Source organism: Grammomys surdaster, unplaced genomic scaffold, assembly GCF_004785775.1.
Source record: "Grammomys surdaster isolate TR1022 unplaced genomic scaffold, NIH_TR_1.0 184, whole genome shotgun sequence".
In the NCBI taxonomy this organism is placed as follows: Eukaryota; Metazoa; Chordata; class Mammalia; order Rodentia; family Muridae; genus Grammomys; species Grammomys surdaster.
The window spans coordinates 1,046,433-1,071,627 of NW_021604629.1; the positions used below are offsets into that span (position 1 = coordinate 1,046,433).

Below are 25,195 nucleotides of genomic sequence, written 5' to 3' on the forward strand. Positions count from 1 at the left end.
TCTGTGCTTCAGTTCCTGCTTCCAGGTCTCATCTTTGAGTTTCTACCTCAATGATGGACCATGATATTGAAGTATAATTCAAATGAACCCTTTCTTCTCCAACTTTGTTTTGGTTAGTGTTTTACAACAGTAAATGTTGATATAGAAAGAGAGAAAAATGACAATACCATTATGAGCCAATGGTCAAAAAAATATTGTGGGAAACAATCAACCCTGGGAAAATAATGTAAATCAATGTCCAGTAACATAGGAGAGAGCTGGAACAGTAGAGTTAATAATATTTTATTGAAAACTAAGAGAAAATAGAGGCCAACCCTGAAAAGAACTTTCAGATTCTTGTAGTCTACAAATACAGATAGCTGTGTACAATCTTTGATTAAAGATATGCAGAGAAATTCATATTAAAGATAGAAATACATTTAAAGTAGCCAAAGACAAAGGACTTACCTGTTAGAGAGTAAAATTGATTTTTAAGATGCCTTCTCATCTGATAACTATGAAGTCAAAACAAGAGATCTAACATTTTCAATTCCTTTGTTACTCTGTTGTTCTGTTGTGTGTGTGTGTGTGTGTGTGTGTGTTGCTGTGCACATGTACAGATCATAGAACAACATTCCAGAAAAGACATCGGGGTGGGTATGGCCCTCATGCCTCACTAGACAATGACAGGGGGACCGAAGTCATTACAAAGTCTCCTTCAATTACTGGAGGTCAGGCCTCTATCCCCGCCTTAGCAAGATTAACATCGGCACAGCCCTTCTATACTTAGAGAAGGGCAAAGATGTCAGGGGCAGCCCTGCTTATACACTGAAGGCCTAAAATCAGCCATAGGCTTGTCATACATGTATACTAACACCAAGTCTTGGGTCTCTGTGAAAAATCATTGAAACAGATGGCTATAAGCTATTGTAAACAGGCAGCTTTTGTGGAACTTTACCAGTCTGAGTAGTCATAGAACTTGTAAATAGGTAGGCTTAGCAGATAATACCAACTTAGATAAAGACAAGTGAATCATAGGCAGAGTCATAGTGACCTGTCCCCTGAACCTTCACCGAGCCGAAACCCTGTTCTGAAAGATATCTTTTCTCCCCCTGAACACCCACACTCTGATGTCATCCCCTTTCCCACATCCTGCCTTTTTATGTATATAACCCCTGTGTGAATAAGTAAAAATTATGATTTGATTTTAAAAAATAAATAAAAATATAGATTAAAAAAAGAACAACAGGTCGGTCTGCTCCCGTCCTGTTGAGAAACTGAATCCTGAGTCATCCAGGAGCCACTGCACTCAGAGCAGCTGGTAAGAACTCCATCTCACTCCCTAAACCCCAGAGATAGATCGGGGAGCCAGGGACATCCAGGGCACAGCAGCTACCCAAACCCCGCCCCTCTGGAATTCCACTTCCCTTCTGCCCCTGCCTGGTCCTCTGGGCTGGAGCAGACACAGAGTCGGTCTGCTCCTGTCCTGTTGAGAAACTGAATCCTGAGTCATCCAGGAGCCACTGCACTCAGAGCAGCTGGAGCCACTGCACTCAGAGCAGCTGAAACTGAATCCTGAGTCATCGAGGACCCACTGCACTCAGAGCAGAAGGATTTCCAGATCCAAGAGGTGGCCTGAGTCCCAGGAGTTATTCCACCCAGGAGATTAGGAGCATAAGACCACAGAGACCTCTGGACTCTGAGGAGCTCTGCAATAAGCAAAATAACTGGAAATACAGACTCCAGTTTTACACAGTGAGGGCAGGTACCACTAGAGTTAACCAGATGGCGAAAGGCAAGCGCAAGAACATAAGCAACGGAAACCAAAGTTTCTTGGCATCATCAGTGCCCAATTCTCCCAATATAGCAAGCCCTGAACACCCCATTACACCTGAAAAGCAGGATTCAGAATTAAAATCACTTCTCATGATGATGATAGAGGATTATAAGAAGGAATTAAGTAACTCCCTTAAAGAAATACAGGAGAGTACAAATAAACAGATAGAAGCCCTTAAAGAGGAATCACAGAAATCCCTTAAAGAAATGGAAGAGAACACAAAGAAGGAATTAAACAAAAACATTCAGGATCTGAAACTAGAAATAGAAACAATAAAGAAAGTTCAAAGGGAGACAACCATGGAGATAGAAAACCTAAGAAAGAGATCAGGAGTCACAGACGCAAGCATCACCAACCGAATACAAGAGATAGAAGAGAGAATCTCAAATGCAGAAGATACGGTGGAAAATATTGACACAGTTGTCAAAGAAAATGCAAAACGCAAAAAACTCCTAACTCAAAACATCCAGGAAATCCAGGACACAATGAGAAGACCAAACCTAAGGATAATAGGTATAGATGAGAATGAAGATTCCCAACTTAAAGGGCCAGTAAATATCTTCAACAAAATTATTGAAGAAAACTTCCCTAACCTAAAGAACGAGATGCCCATAAACATACAAGAAGCCTACAGAACACCAAATAGACTAGACCAGAAAAGAAATACCTCCCGTCACATAATAATCAAAACATCAGATGCACAAAACAAAGAAAAAATACTAAAAGCAGTAAGGGAAAAAGGTCAAGTAACATATAAAGGCAGACCTATAAGAATTACACCAGACTTCTCACCAGAGACTATAAAAGCCAGAAGAGCCTGGACTGACATCATACAGACACTAAGAGAACACAATTGCCAGCCCATATTACTATACCCAGCAAAACTCTCAATCACTATAGATGGTGAAACCAAGCTATTCCATGACAAAACCAAATTTGCACAATATCTTCCCACAAACCCAGCACTTCAAAGGATAATTGATGGAAAATGCCAACACAAGGAGGGAAACTACAACCTAGGAAAAGCAAGTAAGTAATCTTCCAACAACCCCCAAAAAAGATACAAACATAACTTTACCTCTAATAACAAAAATAACAGGAAGCAACAATCATTTTTCCTTAATATCTCTTAACATCAATGGTCTCAATTCCCCAATAAAAAGACGCAGACTATCAGACTGGATACACAAACAAGACCCAGAATGTTGCTGCATACAAGAAACGCACCTCAGTGACAAAGACAGACACTAACTCAGAATAAAAGGGTGGAAAACAATTTTTCAAGCCAATGGTCCCAAGAAACAAGCTGGAGTAGCCATTCTAATATCAAATAAAATCGACTTTCATCCAAAATTAATCAAAAAAGATAAGGAAGGACACTTCATACTCATCAAAGGAAAAATCTACCAAGGTGAACTCTCAATTCTGAACATCTATGCTCCAAATGCAAGGGCACCAACATACATAAAAGAAACTTTACTAAAGTTCAAAACACACATTACACCTCACACAATAATAGTGGGGGATTTCAACACCCCACTGTCAGCAATGGACAGATCATGGAAACAGAAACTAAACAGAGACACTCTGAAATTAACAGAAGTTATGAACCAAATGGACTTAACAGACATCTATAGAACATTTCATCCTAAAACAAAAGAATATACCTTTTTCTCAGCACCTCATGGTACCTTCTCCAAAATAGACCATATAATTGGTCACAAAACAAGCCTCTACAGATACAAAAAGATTGAAATAATCCCTTGCATCTTATCAGATCACCACGGACTAAGACTGGTCTTTAATAATGACAAAACCAATGGAAAACCCACGTGCACATGGAAACTGAACAACTCTCTACTCAATGATGACTTGCTCAAGGAAGAAATAAAGAAAGAAATAAAAGACTTTTTAGAATTCAATGAAAATGAGGACACATCATACCAAAACTTGTGGGACTCCATGAAGGCAGTGCTAAGAGGAAAGCTCATAGCTCTAAGTGCCTACAAAAAGAAACTGGAAAGAGCACACACTAACAAGTTGACTGCACAACTAAAAGCTCTAGAACAAAAAGAAGCAAATACAACCAGGAGGAGTAGAAGGCAGGAAATAATCAAACTCAGGGCTGAAATCAACCAAATAGAAACAGAAAGAACAATACAAAATATCAATAAAACCAGGAGTTGGTTCTTTGAGAAAATCAACAAGATAGATAAACCCTTAGCCAGATTAACCAGAGGGCACAGAGACAGTATCCAAATTAATAAAATCAGAACTGAAAAGGGAGACATAACAACAGAAACTGAAGAAATTCAAAAAATCATCAGATCCTACTACAAAGGCCTATACTCAACAAAACTGGAAAACCTGGATGAAATGGACAATTTCCTAGACGGATACCAGGTACCGAAGTTAAACCAGGAGCAGATAAACCATCTAAATAGTCCCATAACCCCTCAGGAAATAGCAGCAGTCATCAAAAGCCTCCCCACTAAAAAAAGCCCAGGACCAGATGGTTTTAGTGCTGAATTCTATCAGACCTTCAAGGAAGACCTAATACCAATTCTCTTCAAACTATTCCACAAAATAGAAACAGAAGGAACACTACCCAATTCGTTCTATGAAGCTACAATTACACTCATACCCAAACCCCACAAAGACACGACAAAGAAAGAGAACTTCAGACCAATCTCCCTTATGAACATCCATGCAAAAATGCTCAATAAAATTCTAGCAAACTGAATCCAAGACCACATCAAAACAATCATCCATCATGATCAAGTAGGTTTTATCCCAGGAATGCAGGGATGGTTCAATATTCGGAAATCCATCAATGTAATCCACTATATAAACAAACTTAAAGAAAAAAACACATGATCATCTCACTAGATGCTGAGAAAGCATTTGACAAAATTCAACATCCCTTCATGATAAAAGTCTTGGAAAGATCAGGAATTCAAGGCCCCTACCTAAACATAGTAAAAGCAATTTACAGCAAACCAGTAGCCAACATCAAGCTAAATGGAGAGAAACTTGAAGCAATCCCACTAAGATCAGGGACTAGACAAGGTTGCCCACTCTCCCCCTACCTATTCAATATAGTACTGGAAGTCTTAGCCAGAGCAATTAGACAGCAAAAAGAAGTCAAAGGGATACAAATAGGAAAGGAAGAAGTCAAAATATCGCTATTTGCAGATGATATGATAGTATACTTAAGTGACCCCCAAACTTCCACCAGAGAACTCCTAAACCTGATAAACAACTTCAGCAAAGTGGCTGGTTATAAAATCAACTCAAACAAATCAGTAGCCTTCCTCTACATGAAAGATAAACAGACTGAAAAAGAAATTAGGGAAATGACACCCTTCACAATAGTTGCAAATAATATAAAATACCTTGGTGTGAATCTAACCAAGCAAGTGAAAGACCTGTATGACAAGAACTTCAAGTCTCTGAAGAAAGAAATTGAAGAAGATCTCAGAAGATGGAAAGATCTCCCATGCTCATGGATTGGCAGGATTAATATAATAAAAATGGCCATCTTGCCAAAAGCAATCTACAGATTCAATGCAATCCCTATTAAAATCCCAACTCAATTCTTCACAGAGTTAGAAAAGGAAATTCTCAAATTCATATGGAATAACAAAAAACCCAGGATAGCGAAAACTATTCTCAACAATAAAAGAACTTCTGGAGGAATTACCATCCCTGACCTCAAGCTGTACTACAGAGCAATAGTGATAAAAACTACCTGGTATTGGTACAGAGACAGGCAGGAAGATCAATGGAATAGAATTGAAGACCCAGAAATGAACCCACACTCCTATGGTCACTTGATCTTTGACAAAGGAGCTAAAACTGTCCAGTGGAAAAAGGACAGCATTTTCAACAAATGGTGCTGGTTCAACTGGAAGACAACATGTAGAAGAATGAAAATTGATCCATTCTTATCCCCTTGTACAAAGCTCAAGTCTATGTGGATAAAGGACCTCTACATAAAACCAGATACACTGAAACTAATAGAAGAGAAGGTGGCAAAAAGCCTCGAATACTTGGGCACAGGGGAAAAGTTCCTGAACAGAACTCCAATGGCATATGCTCTAAGATCGAGAATTGACAAATGGGACTTCATAAAATTGCAAAGTTTCTGTAAGGCAAAGGACACTGTCAATAGGACAAAACGACAACCAACAAATTGGGAAAAGATCTTTACCAATCCTTCATCTGATAGAGGGCTAATATCCAATATATACAAAGAACTCAAGAAATTAGACTCCAGACAACCAAATTACCCTATTAAAAAATGGGGTATAGAGCTTAACAAAGAATTTTCAACGGAAGAAACTCAAATGGCCGAGAAGCATCTAAAGAAATGTTCAGCATCCTTAGTCGTCAGGGAAATGCAAATCAAAACAACCCTGAGATTCCATCGCACACCAGTCAGAATGGCTAAGATTAAAAACTCAGGTGATAGTAGATGCTGGCGAGGGTGTGGAGAAAGAGGAACACTCCTCCGTTGTTGGTGGGACTGCAAGATGGTGCAACCACTTTGGAAATCAGTCTGGCGGTTCCTCAGAAAATTGGACATAGCATTACCCGAGGATCCAGCTATACCACTCCTTGGCATATACCCAGAAGATGCTCGAACATATAACAAGGACATATGCTCAACTATGTTCATAGCAGCCTTATTTATAATAGCCAGGAGCTGGAAAGAACCCAGATGTCCTTCAACTGAGGAATGGATTCAAAAAATGTGGTATATTTACACAATGGAGTATTACTCAGCTATTAAAAACAATGCATTCGAGAGGTTCCTAGGTAAATGGATGGAACTAGAAATTATCATCCTGAGTGAGGTAAGCCAATCACAAAAGAAGACACATGGTATTCACTCACTGATTATTGGATATTAGCCTAGAACCTTGAAATCCCCAAGATGCAACTCACAGGCCACATGAAGCCCATAAAGAAGGAAGACCAAGTGAGGGTGATTCGGTCCTTCTTAGAAGGAGCAACAAAATACTCAAGGGAGCAAATATGGAGACAAAGTGAGGGACAGAAACTGAAGGAGGGGCCGTCTCAAGACCACCCCACCTGAGTATCTATCCCATGTGCAATCACCAAAGGTAGATGCTGATGTGGAAGACAGGAAGTGCATGCTGATAAGAGCCTGATATGGATATCTCCTCAGAGGCCTTCAAGAGTCAGACATATTCAGAGGCAGATGCTCACAACTAGCCATTGAACTGATCATGGGGTTCTCAATAGAGGAGTTAGAGTGAAGACTGAAGGAGCTGAAAGGGTTTGTGGCACCATGAGGAGAGCAACAATACCAACCAACCACAGCTCCCAGGGTCTAAACCACCAGCCTGGGAGCACTTAGGGGGGGATCCAGGGCTTCAGCTGAATATGTAAAAGTGGAGGGCCCTGCTGGGCATAGGTGGAAGAAGAGAACCTTGACCTCATGAAGGCTGGATGCCCCAGGGGGTGGGAATTTTGAGGGTGGGGAGGTGGGAGTGGGGGAGTGTAGATAGAGGTTACATCCACAGAGAAGAAGGAGGAGGGGCGAGGGGATTGGGGGTTCCGAGGGGGTGGTGGGGGATGGGGTAAGGGGACAACATAGGAAATGTAAATAAATCATCCAATTAAAAAAAAAAAAAAGAACAACATTCCAGGATATTTTAACTAATTTTAACTTCTTTAAGGCATAGTTTCATTTATTTCTGTAGTAATGTATACTCTAGGTTAGCTGGCATCAAGCTTCCAAAAAACTCTTTTGTCTCTTCTCTCACCTCAAAATAGAAGTACTGGAAATACAGATGCATAATATCCCAGAAAGCCCTTGATGTGGGTTTGGAGGAGTAAAATTAGTTCATCAGGTTTGAGTGGCATGCAGTTTTACCTACTAAACCATCTAATAATTAATATCCTCATTAATATCCTTTCTCTCCATTTTTTTCTAACCCAGTATGAGGGTCTAGAGAGATGGCCCAGTTAATTGGTTTTGAAAATAAATGACTCAGCCCTATACTGTCTAAATGATGCATCAGATATAATGGCATAGATAAGAAGTACAAAAGGAAACAATCAGTAATCACTCTAAAAATTAAATAATTAGGAGTTACTGAATGAATACTGACAGTGTAGAGGAAGATTACTAAAAGCACACATAAGGGTGTTATGTCACTATAAAGCTTTTGAGGAGAGAAAACTAAGAGCTGAAGAACACATTGTATGTTGTCAGAAATGAAGGAGAGAATTGGAAAGAGGAATGATAGTCCTGTACTTATAGAGGAAATCATGAACAATTCTTTTCATGGTGAACATGGTCTGTGTCTTGATTATACCTCAATCTTATGTCACTCTACTGGTTGTGACATGGTCTTAAGGTATGTAGAAATACAAGAAGTGCACATAGGGTCACTGTGGTGTTATGTCCTACTACTGGGTGTAAATTTATTACTAGTTTAAAATTTAAAACTAGCTTTCTGTCTGAGCCTGTACCTCAAGCAGACCTTGTGCACTGGCTTCATGCCCAATTCCACGACACTCAGAGGAAGCTTGACTTCCAGGCGTTCTAACACATCCAGGATCACAGTTGAGGAGGCCCCAACACCTGCCCCAACATCTGGAGTAACTGTGACCCCCTAGAATCCAGGGATGCAGGAATACTCACCTGGCCAGTGGCACAAGTTCCTTCCAGTTTGAACTTGTAGTTAGAGTAGACCTTGGGTGCTGGCTCTGCACGCACTCCTACAACATTCAGAGGGAGACTGACTCCCAGGTGCTTGGAAATGTCCAGAATCACAGGAGACTCTACAACATATGCCCCAACACCCAGGGTAACTGGGTACCCCAGGATTCAGGGATGTAGGAACCCCTGCCCAGCCAGTGGTATGGATTCCCTCCTGTCTGAACCTGCACTTGAAACAGACCTGGGGTATTGGCTTTGCTCCTACTCTTAAAACACACAGAGGAAGCCTGAATCCCAAGTGCTGTGAAACATCCAGGATCACAGGATCACATAGGAATCTCAATACCCAGGAGAATGGACACACCTAGGAGCACTGGACCTCTGACATACTCAAGAACACAGCTGAGGCCACAACATCATTCCCAATACCCAGAGTAACTGTTTCCCTCACAGGACCCAGGGAAGCACAAAACCCATCCCAGCCAGAGGCACAGTTCCTTCCGTCTGGCACCTGTGCCCAGAGCAAACCCAGAGCTCTGGCTCTCCACCTACCCCTGTAAAACCCAGAGAAAGCTTGACTGCCAGGCACTCTGACACAATAGGATATCAAAAGCTTGGCCACACCAGGATTTCAGGATTTCAGAAGAATCTTGACTCCCAGGGGCTCTGACACACCAAGGACCTCAGGATCACAGACAACAACTGGACTCTGAGGAGTTCTGACATAACCAGGATCACAGGAGGGACAGACTCCAGTTAGAGACAGAAAAGGGGAGTAGTAGCACTAGAGATAACCAGATGTCAAGAGGCAAGTGGAAAATATAAGCAACAGAAACCAAGGCTACTTGACATCATCAGAACCCAGTTCTTCTGCTACAGCAAATACTGGATATCCTATCACACAAGTAAAGCAAGAATCGGATTTAAAAATCACATCTTGTGATTATGATAGAGGACTTTAAGAAGGACATGAATAACTCCCTTAAAGAAATAGAGGAGAATACAGGTAAAGAAGTAGAAAGAACAAAGAAGTAATTACAAGCAGGAATATAAATCTTTGGCTAGAAAAAAGAAATAGGCTTCAGGCATGAAAATGATTTCGGGCTATGACAGGGAAGTAGGCTCAGATATTTTGGTCATCCTGAATAGCCCTTAGAAATAATGATCATGGAAGTGATCACAAGACTCTGTTTACTGCCTTGCTTGTTCTTTGACTGTCAGTGTTTATTGTGTTGGTTATTCCTCGACTATTTGCATCTATTGTATTGCTAGTTCTTCGACTTAGAACTGACCTTAATACTTGCATGGAATAAAAATGGTATAAAAGCTAAAAGGAGGAGGAGGTATGGGATAGGGAGTTTAAGGAGGGGGGTAGGAAATGGGGAAAGGAGATGACATCTGAAATGTAAATAAATAAAATATCCAGCAAAAATAAGAAGTGATACACACACACAAAACAAAACAAAAAAGCAGTAAGGGAATAAGATCAAATAACATATAAAGGCAGACCTATTAAAATTACACTGGACTTCTCACCAGAGTCTCTAAAAGTCAGAAGATTCTAGGCAGATTTCATACAGACCATAAGAGAACACAAACGCCAACCCGGGCTAATATACCCAGCAAAACTCTACATTACCACAGATGGAGAAATTAAGATATTCCAGAACAAAAACAAATTTACACAGTATCTTTCCACAAATTCAACCCTACAAAGGATAGTAGATGGAAAGCTCCAATGCAAGGAGGGAAACTATACTCTAGAAAAAGCAAGAAAGTAATCTTCTTTCAACAAACCCAAAAGAAGATAACCACACAAATATAATTCCATATCTAACAACAAAAATAACAGGAGGTAACAATTACTTTTCCTTAAAATATTTGAACATCAATGGACCCAATTCCACAATAAAAAGATATAGACTAACAGACTGGATGCATAAACAGGACCCAGCATTTTACTGTATATAGGAAACCCACCTCAGTGACAAAAACAGACACTACCTCAGAATAAAAGGCTGGAAAAAAAAATTCCAAGCAAATGGTCCCAAGAAACAAGCTGAAGTAGCCATTCTATTATCGAATAAAATTTACTTTCTACCAAGATTGAAATAATCCCATGCACACTATCAGATCAACATGGACTAAGGCTAGTTTTCAATAACAACAAAAATAACAGAAAGTCCACATACTCATGGATGCTGAACAACTCTCTATTCAATGATAACTTGATCAGGGAAGAAATAAAGAAGGAAATTAAAGTCTTTTTAGGATTTAATAAGAATGAGGACACAACATACAAAAACTTATGGTACAGAATGAAAGCAGTGCTAAGAGGAAAACTCATAGCTCTAAGTGCCTCCAAGAACAAACAAGCAAACAAACAACAACAACAACAAAAAACTTCAACCAACCAACAAAACAAATTAAAAAAAACTGGAGAAAGCATATACTAGTAGCTTGACATCATACCTTAAAGCTCTAGAACAAAAAGAAGCAAATACACCCAAAAGGAGTAGAAGGCAGCAAATAATGAAACTCAGGGCTGAAATCAACCAAGTAGAAGCAAAAAAGTACTACACGAAGAATCAACAAAGCCAGGACCTGGTTCTTTGAGAAAATCAACAAGGTAGATAATAAGCTCTTAGCCAGACTAACCAGAGGACACAGAGATAGTATCCAAATGAATAAAATCAGAAATAAAAAGGGAGACATAACAGCAGAAACCAAGGAAATTCAAAAAAATCATGACATACTACTACAAACGCCTATACCCAACAAAACTAGGAAATTCGGATGAAATTGACAATTTTCTAGACAGATATCAGGTAACAAAATAAAATCAAGATCAGATAAACCACCTAAACAGTCCTATAATCCCTAAAGAAATAGCAGCAGTCATTAAAATCCCCCCCACCAAATAAAATACCAAGAACCAGATGAGTTTAGTGTAGAATTCTATCAGACCTTCAGAGAAGACCTAATACCAAATACTCTTCAAACTATTCCACAAAATTGAATCAGATGTAACACTACCCAGTTTTTTTCTATGAAGCCAGAATTATGCTTATACCTAAATCACACAAAGATCCAACAAAGAAAGGGAATTTCAGACCAGTTTCCCTTATGAATATCAATGTAAAAATACTCAATAGAATTTTTGCAAACCAAATCCAAGAACACATCAGAACAATTACCTATCATGATCAAGTAGGCTTCATGCCACTGATGCAGGGATCGTTCAATACACAGAAATCCAACAAAGTCATATTGTAAAATTTTGTTTGTATTCTCTATTTTATGAAAAGTGCTATAAGACCCTGCCCCTGCTTCTATGAGGGTGCTCCCCCACCCACCCCCACTCCCACCTCCCTGCCCTTGCATTCCCCTACATTGGGGCATCAAGTCTTTGCAGGACCAAGGGCATCTCCTCCCATTGATGTACAACAAGGCCATCCTCTGCTACATATGGGGCTGGAGCCAGGGTGGTCAGTTGGGAGTGGTTGGGTGGGATAGGGGTAAGGAGGATGGGATAGTGGGCTTCCAGGGTTTGGGGGGGGCTGAGAAATAGCATAACATTTGAAATGTAAATAAATAAAACATCCAATTAAAAAAAAGCTGTAAGGGACCACAAGGCCACTTCTCCAGTAAGGAAACCTGCTGCCAAGCCTCAAAGAGAGAGAGAGAGAGAGAGAGAGAGAGAGAGAGAGAGAGAGAGAGAGCAAAGAAAGAAAATTCTAAAGAAGAACTGCTATAGCTTTAGCCTAGCTCATCTTAAGCTGACCATAAAAACTCAGTTTTTTTAATATACATATTAATTCAGTAATTTATTCCAGGCTTTATTTTGATTATCTTATGAATCAGCACCACATAACCCAGTCCTTTGATTCTTAGGAGACAACAAGCACACATTTCCTTTTAACATTGCAAAAGAATTCAGAGTTTTGCCTGCCTCTTTAAAGCACAGATGCTAAAAATAGGTGGGTGGGACACTGTCCTGAAGTTAACATTTCTACCACAACTGGGCCTGTATTCCTTGTATTCCAGCATGACCTGGATCTCTGGAATTTGCCTGCCTTTGTATCTGCTTGCCTTTGTATCTTTCTATCAAGCTGGCTTATAATGTAGCTGCCTCTGCTTCCTTGGATTACTGAAGCTCCTTATAAATACATATTGCATCCTTACCTTATATTTTTTGCATAGTTGAGAAATTCTATATTTTCAATCTCATATTTTTAGAGTTCTTTTCCACAGCCTTTAGAGCTGTCCTGAAAGTCCCAGTCATCATTTACTGTTTTGCTAAGAAATTAGGCATACCTCCTCCTGAACTCATGTTGTTTCTGATTATCATGAAGTCATTAACATTAATGGGAGGTGGAATTCCTTGAGAGGATCTGAAAATATATAGATTATTATGCAAAGAGTCTTATGCCCATGGCAGCTATCAACACTCCAGGAGGTCCACTTCCACTAACCCTGTTCCAGGACAGGAACCATGTCATTCTGTCCCCACCAAGGCCAAGCCTGACCCCTTATTTTGGTACTTAAGTTTATATTTAGCAGATGTAACAAACAGCAATAGGCTAGAGGAAGTTTCATATTTTTCTCAATTGGGATTTTAGAATAGCACTTTTCAGAAAATCAAGAATACAAAATTTTACAATATGACTAGATAAAAACAAGAGTTAGGCAGTGGACTCATGAGAAGTAACACAAAGATAGCAGATTGGAAGAACAGGATACATGAGGCATGGCATTTATGAAGTATTTAGAATGGGATAATGCTGGGTAGGAGAGGTGTATATTTTCTCAATGTATATATGCATGCATGAGATGTCAAACTGAGAGCCATTCTGTGATATCCATTCACTAATGAAAAATACTATAAAGAATGTATTGGACTGAGAAAAAGAAGTGATGACAGATGGTGACTAGTGGAATGTTTAGATAATTTTAATACCTATCATTCCAGGAGACTTTCTAGGAAGTGAACTCTAGGTCTCCAGGAGACAGAGACCACTTAAACCAGTTATGCAGAGAAGTAGAAGATGAAACTATGAATTAAAAAATAGAAATCAGAACTTTCTGACTCTTAGATGGGGATCAGCCAGAGAGGAAGAGTTGCCATGACTCCCATGGCCCAGATGAGGTGAATTGATGCTGTGATCTATATCATTCTCCTGTTGAGGTTCTCAGGTAAAGTAGGAGGTAAAGGCAAATGTAAGTAAAAGTAAAATCTGTTACTAAGACCATGGCCGTTTCTATTGCAGGAACAGATACTGTCAGCAGAGAAAAATTTAAAGTTCCTGTAGAGCACCTCTCTCTAGTATCCTATTTTTTGTTTTTAAAACAATTTATTTCCTTCTTCACTTTATGTGTATGGGTGGTTTGCATTTAAGGATGTGCATTGTATGCATGGCAGGTCACTTTAGAAGGCAGAAAAGTTTGCTGAATCCCCTAGACTTGTAATTGTACATGGTTGTGAGCACAATGTCAGTTCTTGGAACCCAGGTCTTCTGCAAGGGTAGTATGTGCTCTTAAAGCTAAGCCAGCTTTCCTGTCCAACGGATCTTGTAATTCCATCCTATGTCCTGTTGTTATATACCTCTTTATGTTTCCTTGACACACACACACACACACACACACACACACACACACACACACAGAGAGAGAGAGAGAGAGAGAGAGAGAGAGAGAACATTCCACCTCATAGGTTCCTGGGGTCAAACCTGGGGTCAAAGCTTGATTATTGGACATGGTGGCATTTATTTTTTCTAGTAAGACTCTACTTTATCATACTAACAACCCTCACCTTGGGAGCATTATGTCTGTCTCTCCTGACAGCTTGCTTAAAGTCTTTAGCACTTGAAAAACATCTTAGAATATTGGGTACAATTTTAAAGTGGATTTGACTACATGAGCCCTTAGGACTTTGGTCATGTTAGCAGCAAATCGCCAAACATAATGTTAGACTCCCCGTAAAACCTGAATCTGTAGCTCTAATATCAAAGTGTTCAAATGTTATCAGTATTTTTCATTAGGTATTAGCTGATCCTGGATGCCTGAGAAATAATAAGTTAACGACCAGTAAGAAACATTTATTCATGTATCAATGAAGAGTACAATCTCATTCTTTACATGTTTGAGGACAGCTTATGAAGAGTACAGTGAAAAGCCATCAAACACAAGCAATGTTGGCTGTCATGATAAGAAATTCTTTCTGGAATATTGTTTCAGAGCTTTGGAATTACTTTTCAGGTAGATACAGGATAAACATTAAGCCATTCATTCCATCTAGATGTTTTTATTGAGTATTTATTGTATTGTCAAACAAGAAGATACTAAAGATTTATTAATGAATGACATGATTCTCCTGGAATTAATACGTCAGTGGAGAATACATTAGAGAAGAATCCACCTTTTAAATCATAGAATGTGGTGGAGAAGAATAAATGGAGCTGATATGAATAGTAAAGGTAGCTGTAGCATGAGTGGGTGGAAACGTGCGTAGGCTAGCAATGAAGTCCCCATGGGACAAGTGGTAGTAGAGCAGGAAACTAAGAAGAGTTTCAGAAAAAAGGAGCATCTGGATTCTATTCTAAAGTAAAGAGACAGATTAAAAAATTAAAATATGTATAGCCTAAAACAACCATGTTTTCTTATTATGTGTTATACATTAATTTATCTTGTGAACACTTCAAGTACAATATGCACCATCTAGGAAAGACAGGCTTACTAGTTTTATAATGGCACACATATCATGGGAATAAACAACTTCCTTACTGGATCTAAGTCCACAAGATGAAATCACACCTAATACTACTGTAAGAGCCAAAACGTGTGCTAGACATGTCACAGACCCTAGACTAGAACCCACCACCATTGTTCCTCTCAATGGACATAGTATCAAACCAATTTGCTATGAGTTATTATCATATGCATAGATTAGTATGCCTTTTAACCCTCATTGTCACAGATTCTTTTTGTAATAGATGGTGATTAACAGTACTTGCAAATGTGCAGTGAATTAGAGACTGTGGAGGGCACAGCACTATATGGGATATCCATATCACACCTCTTTCTTTCCAAGCTCAGGATCATTTTGGAGAGTGAGTGGAAATATTATTAAGAGCCAGAGCTTGTGCATGACTAGAAATATAAAATATTTTCAGGACACAACAGAATGAGTTAAAAATGATCTTGTGTTAGCTATATTTACATGTACAATCTCAAACCAGACAAAATCCCAGCATGGAGAGGGGACAGAGGCATGAGGCTCACAGGTTGCTATGAATTCAACTCATATCTTCTTGGAGTTTTTTATGATAGTGTAGCCCCTGGTAGGACAACCATGCTTCAGTGGAAGCCTAAATACCTAAATATCTACAGGAAGATAAATTTGATAAGAAAGAATAAGTAGGTGTGTAGGAGAAGGAATGAAACTGAGAAGAGTTGATCAAGGGGGTGAACACAGTCAAATTCATTGTATTATGTTCTCAAAGACACATCAAAATACACAATAGAGAAACACAATAGAATACAATAACTATATACACTGACAGTAAAAGGAGATAAAGACAAGAGGAATAACAAGAAGGTGAAGAATTAAACTTCAGTTGACAGTCCTGCTGGTTTTGGGTAATTGCCATTATTATATTAACCTTTACAAAACATTATATTACTCTAAGAAAAAATTTTCTTACCAAGCTGTCTCCTCAGAACACCCTTAATCTCATTATTTCTGAGGCTATAGATGAGGGGGTTCAACATGGGAATCACCACGAGGTAGAACACAGACACCACCTTGTTCTGGTCTGTGGAATAGTTGGACTTGGGCATCACATACATGAATGTAATGGTCCCATAGAACAGAGTGACTGCAGTTAGGTGGGAGGTACAGGTGGAAAAGGCCTTCTGTCGACCCTCAGTGGAGTGCATCTTCAGGATGGTGATGGAGATATAGATATAGGAGATGGCTATGACAATCACTGTGATCATAGTAATTAAGCCAGCAGAAAATGAGGTAACAAGTACAGGGACACTGACATCAGAGCAGGAGAGCTCAATCAAAGGAGCAAAATCACAGAAAAAGTGATTGATTCTGTTTGGTCCACAGAAGAGCAAAGAAAAAATGGAAACTGTTGTAAAGGAAGCATTAAGAAGACTCCCTATATAAGATCCTACAACCAACTGGACACAGACTTGTGTGGACATTTTGATGGAATAAAGCAGTGGGTTGCAGATTGCTACAAAGCGATCATAAGCCATGACAGCCAGAAGGAAGCATTCAAGTCCCCCAAAGAATGTAGCTGAGCCAAACTGAATAGAGCATCCAAGGAAGGAGATGGTATTTTGCTTTACTAGGAAGTTGGCAAGCATATTGGGTGTGACAGTAGATGAATAGCCTATGTCAACAGAAGCCAAGTGGCTGAGAAGAAAGTACATGGGGTGATGGAGAAGGGAAGAGACTCTGATGAGAAGGATGGCGCTGAGGTTCCCAGACATGGTGACCAGGTAGATGCACAGGATGATGTTGAAGAGGACGACTCTAAGGACTGGGTCATCTGTTAATCCCAATAAAATGAACTCTGTCACTGCAGTGTTGTTGCCATCTTTCAAGAAAGCCATGGGGCAGTGTAGATGCTGCTAGATTGAAGCTGTGATGGAGATATTACAGGAAGGGATTTATAATAGGTTACGTCATTTTCTATAATACGTATTTGGAAAACATTACAAGTAAATATATTATCTAAAATTGGAACAACTATCAATGTTAGACTCAAGGTTTCCATTGTTTGTACATTTCTGTACAATAAGTCTTCAAATTATTCAATCAGAAAAGCTAGAAATATGGTAAAAATAATAAATACCTTTAATTTATAATTTTTATAATAAAACATGCTTAATTATTATTAAATATTTAAAACCGTGTTACATTTGAGTAAGATGGGTTGGCAGGTAAAGATTCTTTCCAGCAAGCCTGACCTCTGACATTCAGAGTTTGATTTCTGGAAATCACAAAGTGGGAGAGGAGAAGTAACTCCTGGATGCTGTCCTTTGATACTCATGCCTATGATTTTACCTGTAACATTCTCTTCAGAAAATAGATAAATGAATGAATATAAAATTATATGAGTCCTTTCAAAACAATAATTTATTTATTATAACAAAGGAATAAAAAGTAAAATTGTAGAATTATATAATGAAGTCTTAAATTATTGCTAAATTTATGGAATGCTTATGAAATTTACAGCACAGAATTTAAGAAAACTTGTATTCATGTATAATTTTTATTTTCATGATATCAGTTAGTACTTTTCTGGTGTTGTTGTTGTTATTATTTTTATTATTTTTTTTAAGATATGGTATAATCATGACTCTCTCAGTATGTAGACTAGGCTGGCCTTGAACAAACATATACACACATATACAAAAATGCATTCACAATCACATGTGTATATATAGATATATGCACACATCATAAATATATATATATATATGTATACACATATACATATATATATATATATATATATATATATATATATATATATATATGTCCTGAGCTTTATATATATATATGTATGTATATACACACACACACACACACACACACACACACACACACACATAACACATGTATCTATGAAGCAACATGATGTGAAATTCAGAGATTGCTCTTGGGATATGTGCACTGACTGTACTTGCAGAGGACCTGTGTTTGCATTCTTAACATCCACATTGTTTTTCATAGTAGTCTGTTTTTACAATCATTGAGACCCAATGCTCTGTTCTGGTCCACACTGAAACTAGGCATTCACATGGTGCATTTGTGTACAGCAGGCAACACTCATATATACTAAGTAAAAGTAACAAATTTTAAAATGTGTATTAGATATGAACACCAGGTGGTTGAACTCTGTCTATTGCTCTTAGTAAACACACTGTAAATGAACAGTGGCAACAGTGTTCAAATCATGGAAAGACAGAAGGATAGTATGTCAGCTTTCCCATGTTTTGTACATAGAAAGGTACTTTGTTGGTGATATTGATCTCAAAGTTTGTAAAACTGAATAAAGATCACATTAAATTTACAAATTGAGCTTTCTGTTGTAATTTCATTGGATACTTTAAATAATTTTAATTAGATCACTGTTCTTTAAAGTTATTTGAAGTATCAATTTTATCAACATGTAAAATATAGTTAACACACTATTAGTAATGATTAGTTTGGACACAGCAGCTTCTTACCTAGTATCACTGATTGCTAACTAGAGTATGATGGAATGAATTCATCTGCATTTCAACAGAGGACACTACGCAATACTTAATCTAAGATGTTAAATGATTTATCAAGGCTTAGCAAGAGGGAGATTGACTGACATCCCTCACATTCTACACTTACATTGTCATTTGTCTACAGTGATGCCTGTGAGGCTGGCACATTCACTCCATAAACAAATTAGGTCTTTGTACAGGATATCTCCTAACAGTAAGCCACCAAAGAATTTCAAAGGTAGTGAACTTGTTAGGCTGTTGGTGAATGCTAGATATGTATGTAAGTCTTACATATGGATGGATAAATAAGGAATCTATGAAAACTTCATTTTATGCCTGATCATTCTGAAAAATTTACTGATAAAATACAAGGTGATTGTATAAAAGTATGTTTTTCTCCTGTTATATTACTGCATAATTTCATCTAACATGTTTCAACACCATGGTTTATACATATACTACATGCCAAGGAAAACAACTCCAAGAACCAAGAATGTCAAAATCTTACCTCTTGAAATAAGAATTCATTCCAAATTAAGAAATTCAAAGTTACTATGAATTTATAGCTGTAAAGCTGTCTCCTACTGTCATTGTTTGTCATTTAGGATAAGTCCCTGTAGAGGCTTTGGTTTCCAGTGTGAATTCAAAGCACCAGGGATCATTACTGCTTTCCCAGTGAGTACTGAGCAGTTCATTTAATATAAGCACAATTAATTTTCAAGGAGTCCATAAATCTTAAGAAATCTCTTGTTTTTCAATTTGTGTGAGTATTGGTGCACTTTCATCCACTAATTGTGGTACATACATGATAACAAACTATCTTAGGTAAATACTCGTGCAGCTTTATATTTGTTTCAGGTTAGGTCAAGTTAGAAATTATTGTACTGTTCATAAAAATAGACTATATTCGCTTCTTTCATTTAATGTGCATAAGTTTTTGTAAAAATCTTTTCATGGTGGTTGATGTAACATGATCTGTTAGATACTTAGTGAATATAGGCAGGGATGAAGTGATTAGTTGAATAACAGTTATAGTTACTCTCATTTTTTTAGGCTAGAGTATAAATATTATTGTTAAATAGAAAATAATGAGTAGAAAGAGATATAGGTGATTTACAGGGAAGAAAAAACATTTTGTACTTCACACCTCAAACAAATGACAATTTGTTTCAGCTTATGTAATATAGTGTAGAACAGAAAACATGGTTGACCTAAAGAGACAGTTCAATTCTCTTGCTAATCTTAATTCTTTTAAGTTCTACATTATATTAATTCCTTTAATCTTTGTTGGTGACACCATTTCTGTTTTCATGCTATATTTGTGTATTTATTTTTTGACTTTTCATTTTGTAAGAGATATTCTTAAAGAATATCATATATGAATTGACTCTGTATCATCAAGAAACATGACATACAACATGCATTCTAGTCTGATGCTGTCTCTAGCAGGCTATTGATAAGGGGTTAGAATCCCTTCTGGGGAGAGAAGCGATAGGTTCTGCTCTACTCAGGGATCCTGTACTAGATTTGAAGGTGAGATTTTCAGCTCCACAAGAGGGAAGAGAGAGTATGCCAAGAAACAGAGGTTTTGGAATTCAGTTACTTTTTAATGATGCACAGCAAGCAATCACAAACACAAATGCTAAGGCTATTGCTACAAGATATTGCCACATTTCCTATGCATTGCCTCTGACAATATGCACACTGAACACAAATGACAAATTGCTAATTACCAAAGAAATAAGCACAGTAATAAATACATCATTCATTCATGGATTATAAGACCTGAGTCCTTATGTTGGTTTTGGGTTACAGGTCTGTAGTACAGGAGGTGGGTCAGGCTGCAGCTTCCAGATAGTTGAATTGCTAATTTGACCTCTTTGGGTGCTTGACCACAAAGAAGCTGGAGGCATTAGTCTCTCAGTTAACTCTTTGATGATCAGATGCTGAGGAGGCTTTGTCCGGAGGATCACATTGGCCAGTCATGGCTACAAGTGTGAATGAAGTGCTCTGATCATGGTCCTCTTTTATGTTGGATTTGGCATTACTCCTGACATGCATGGCAGATAACTGCTCGTGTCTGTTATCACTGGGCTCTGACCTCATCACTGCTGGTTATCACAGCACAGCTTTTACTTCCAGACTTGTCTTTATAAGTACCAGACTAGTCTCTACAAGTTTTCTATTACAAAATGGAGTTGGTCCTGTTTAAGGGCCTGCTCTTTACAGATACCCAATATGTTGCTCATCTTTTACAAAGCATAATAATGACCTTTATTAATGAACTTATCTAGAAGGAGTAAAGGAGAGAAATACGATTAGATTTTTGTAAAATCTTGTATAAACTATTCATCATATATTATTTCACTGCACATAAAATGTACCTAAAGATATAGATAGATAACACATATTTAAAGTCCTGATGAACTTCAGTAGAATTTTAACTATTTTTGGAATACAGCTTCTTTGAGTTCTCAGAAAACATTTCCCAGAAGATTTTTACCTCAGTAATGCTGGTCTTTTCTTGATTAACACAAAAACAGTTGCTATGCCATATACTGAAATTATCTTTTGAAACCTCTTGGGTCAGGTCTTCACAGTTCAAATTACTCTCAGGAACAAAGTCTTCCATATTCTTACTAGGATAGCCCATTAAGCCCCATTTAAATTCTAAGTACTGGGATTAAATGTATAAGCCACTAGACCTGGATTTAAGTTTTTATTTATCTAGAGCTTGTTTCTTTCTAGGCTGGTGTTGAAAGCAGAGATCTGCTTGTCCTTGCCTCCTAAAATTAAAGGCTTATACTGTCAAGGATCTAAATTTAGCTGTGTGGAATCTTTCTACAAGGTCATTACTCCCTTAATCTTGCCACAAGGTCACTATTCCCTTAATTCAATTTAATAACCTTGAACACAGGATTCAGCTCCATTTCACTTCCTGTTGCCCCTTTAATACAAGAATCATATATGTTATGTTTCCTTTCTAGCTTGCTAAGTTTGTTTAAAATGCTCTTCATCAAACTTAACCAGAGAAAAAAGTCCATGATGGGTTTTTCTGAGACTTGCTTTGTCAAGGCAATTATTCTGAGTCTTTTCACCTTTGCCTCAGGCAGACTCTACAGACAAAGGCAAGAAGTAGTCACATTCTTCAACAAAAATATCACAAAATGAGTCTCTGGGCCACATACTGAAATTCTCCCCTGAAACCACTTGGGTCAGGTCTGCACAATTCAAATCACTCTCAGTAACAAAGTCTTCCATATTCCTACTAGTATAGCCCATTAAGATCCATTTAAATCATTCCCCTGCTTTCTAAATCCAAAGGCCCCAAATTCACATTCTTCCAAACAAAGGCATAGTCAGGCCTATCACAGCAATTTCCCAATTCCTGGTACCAACTTCTGTCTTGGTTAGGGTTTTGCTGCAGTGAACAGACACTATGACCAAGGCAAATCTTATAAATGACAACATTTAATTGGGGCTGGCTGACAGGTTCAGAGGTTTAGTCCATTATCCTCAAGATAGGAACATGGCAGCATCCAGGCAGGCATGGTGTAGGAAGAGCTGAGAGTTCTATGTCTTCATCTGAAGGCTGCTAGCAGAATATGGACTTCCAGGAAGCTAGCATGAGGCTCTTAAGGCTAAAATTCATGATGACAAACCTACTCCAACTGAGCCACACCTTCTAATAGAGCCACTCTCTGGGCTGAGCATATATAATCCATCACAGAAGATTAATCTCTGACTTGTGGTTATGCCATGTTCTCAGGGCCCCAAGAGCACATCAGATTTCAGTAATAGGTTGAATATCAAGGTAATGCCCTAACCATTGTTTTTTCTTAGTCATATAAAATGGCAAATGAGATCTACCTCCACTGGTAATTTTTTTTACCAGAGAAAATGGTCTTTGAAAACCAGCAACTAGATTTGAGATCTGTGAGGGCCATGGTCTTGCCTTGCTGATTGAATAATAAGAACTTTTCACCAAATTACTTATCTTATCTTATCTGTTAAAGGGCAGCTTAACTTATCTGTTAAAGAAATTCTTGTTCCTTCCATTCTGTTCTTCGTATCTAGCTGCTAGAGCTGTGATTGGCTCATTTCTTTTAGCTATATCACCTGTATTTTAAAATTGTTTCTTTGACTTTGATATTATGATACAATAGCATAATTTCTCCTTCCCTTCTGTCCTTCCAGTTTTTCGCTGTTGTATTACTTGCTGACCCTTTTTTCATTATTATTTCCAATTGATCACTTCATTGTCACTATTTGTTGATATATTCATGACATGATCTATAATAAAATACAAATATTTTCTATATGCTCAATTATAAAAATGTGGCCTGACCTAGATCCTGGTAACTTGCCTTCCCAGAAAAGATTAGTTCCTTTCATTCCAACTAGTTTGCAATGTTACTGGAATACCACAAAGGCAGGGACAAAAAAAGGCTCACAAGCCACTTCTCAAAGGTTATATAGGCATTAATATTTTCATGATTGAGGAGAATGGCTGGCCAAAATATGTGTAAGCTATGCAGGGAACAACAGGGACTGAGCTCTCATGAGTCACTGTACATGTTGGTGAAGGTTATCCAGTGCTGTAGCTTTGGTTGACCTAGGTTTCTGTAATCAACCTGTCATCTATATTCATGTAAATAAACCTTCAATATTTACTAAATGATACAAGGATGGAGTCATTTTTGATCTGTTGTCAGTATTCTATTTGAAATGATTAGATTTATTGACATGATTCTTCAGAAATTCATCAAACTATGTGTCTACTGTTTGCAATGATATTGGTATAGTTCCCACTAGTAAATAAGAACACTTACCCTACCCTCCCAATCTATGAAGATTCTTTGGGTAAAATACTGAGAATATTACAAAAGTTCCCTGTAGTTAAAACTGTAGGATGTAACTGACCCCAGGTTGTTATCACAAATGTATATATCTACAATTCGACATCTAACATCAGAGTAGGGAGGACATCAAAAAATGTAGAAGCCAAAGACTCAATGACCAGGATGCCTCATGCTTAACGTTGTCTTCTAAATATGACAGGGAAGTGACATCTATGCAATCTCAATAATTTGTGAACATCAACATAAACAATAACTGAACAATGAAAACAACAGTTGACATGACAGCATATAAGACAGAATTTCACAAGGCTCTAGCTTTAATTGAAGAGTCACATGGAATCAATGGGATGATAAGAGAGAAGAATAAATCTTCTCTAGGGTCAAGCCTTTGATAAGTTATCCAGTTTCAAGTGACCATCTATGATCACATGTACCTAGCATCAACAATAAATGGATTCAATGAGGTAGGTGTATAAAATAATATTTAAAACAAATTATCAATTTGAGACAAAGATAGGAGGATACAGGAGAAGTCAAAGGTGATTGTGTTGTAGAAATAATGCAGACAGTATACTCATGTAGAAAACCATCAAAATCTTAAATTAAAAAATTATATTATTAAGGGTTGGGTCTTGTGAGATTTCTCATTCCACTTTTGCATGACAATTGGTATTGTCATTTTTCTGTCATATATAGGCAACCATATTTATGAATCAGTATTATTAATAGAGTTTTTCTTTCTTTTCTAGGAGACATAGTCTCACAGCTGACTTCTTAGTCCTCTTACTGTTATAATCTTCCAGACCCTCTTTCAAGATGTTCACTAAACCTTAGGCACAGGACATGTTTTAAACACATCTATTGGCCCGGACACTCCACAGTCTTTTGATATCTTGATTATAAAAAGTTCTATTTATTTCTAATAGTCTTTATCTGCAAAGAGCAGCTTCTTTGGTGTTTAGGGAGAGGATCACTTGTCTGTTGGTGCATGGATAAGATTTATAATAAATTTTGGAATTATACTTACCTAGTAAAGTGGCAGTAGCAAATTCTCCTCTAAGGTAACCTGGATATGATTGGGTTTCTAACATCAGGAACAATTTGCCTCCTGATGATCAGGCTGACAGGAGAGGGAAACATAATCTGTCTCATGAATGAACCGCCTAATTTGTTATCTAAATCAAAGTGGTCAGCATTGAAGTCATACACCCAAAAGCAACGCTAAGTGAACTCAGCAGGTTTTGTTTACATATTTATGCCCTTAAATATAACTAACAACAAAAATCAAAGTGAAACAGATAGTTTGGCAGTTTGAAAGGTAGTGGAAGTGTTAAAGAGTTGAAGAGTTGAGGAGATTGGAAGAAGAAAGAAAACAGAGGGAAGTGATGTAATCATATTTTAATTAAAATAAAAATATTCTGGGAAAATGTGACACAAAACACTGAATTAATGATAAATGAGAGCAGTGAGTGCATCTTCCTCATCTATCTGACCAGTAGCTGTCAGAAGAGCAGAAGACTTGCTTTCCTAGTAGTTCACATG

General features: G+C 37.9%; 1 protein-coding gene across 1 annotated transcript; it reads right to left on the minus strand.

Annotated features, from left to right (window-relative positions):
- Positions 1 to 16,196: 16,196 nt before the first annotated feature.
- Positions 16,197 to 17,141, minus strand: LOC114621721 (olfactory receptor 482). The gene has a single exon (XM_028768078.1). The coding sequence runs from the start codon at positions 17,139 to 17,141 to the stop codon at positions 16,197 to 16,199; it is 945 nt and encodes a 314-aa protein (XP_028623911.1).
- Positions 17,142 to 25,195: the final 8,054 nt, after the last annotated feature.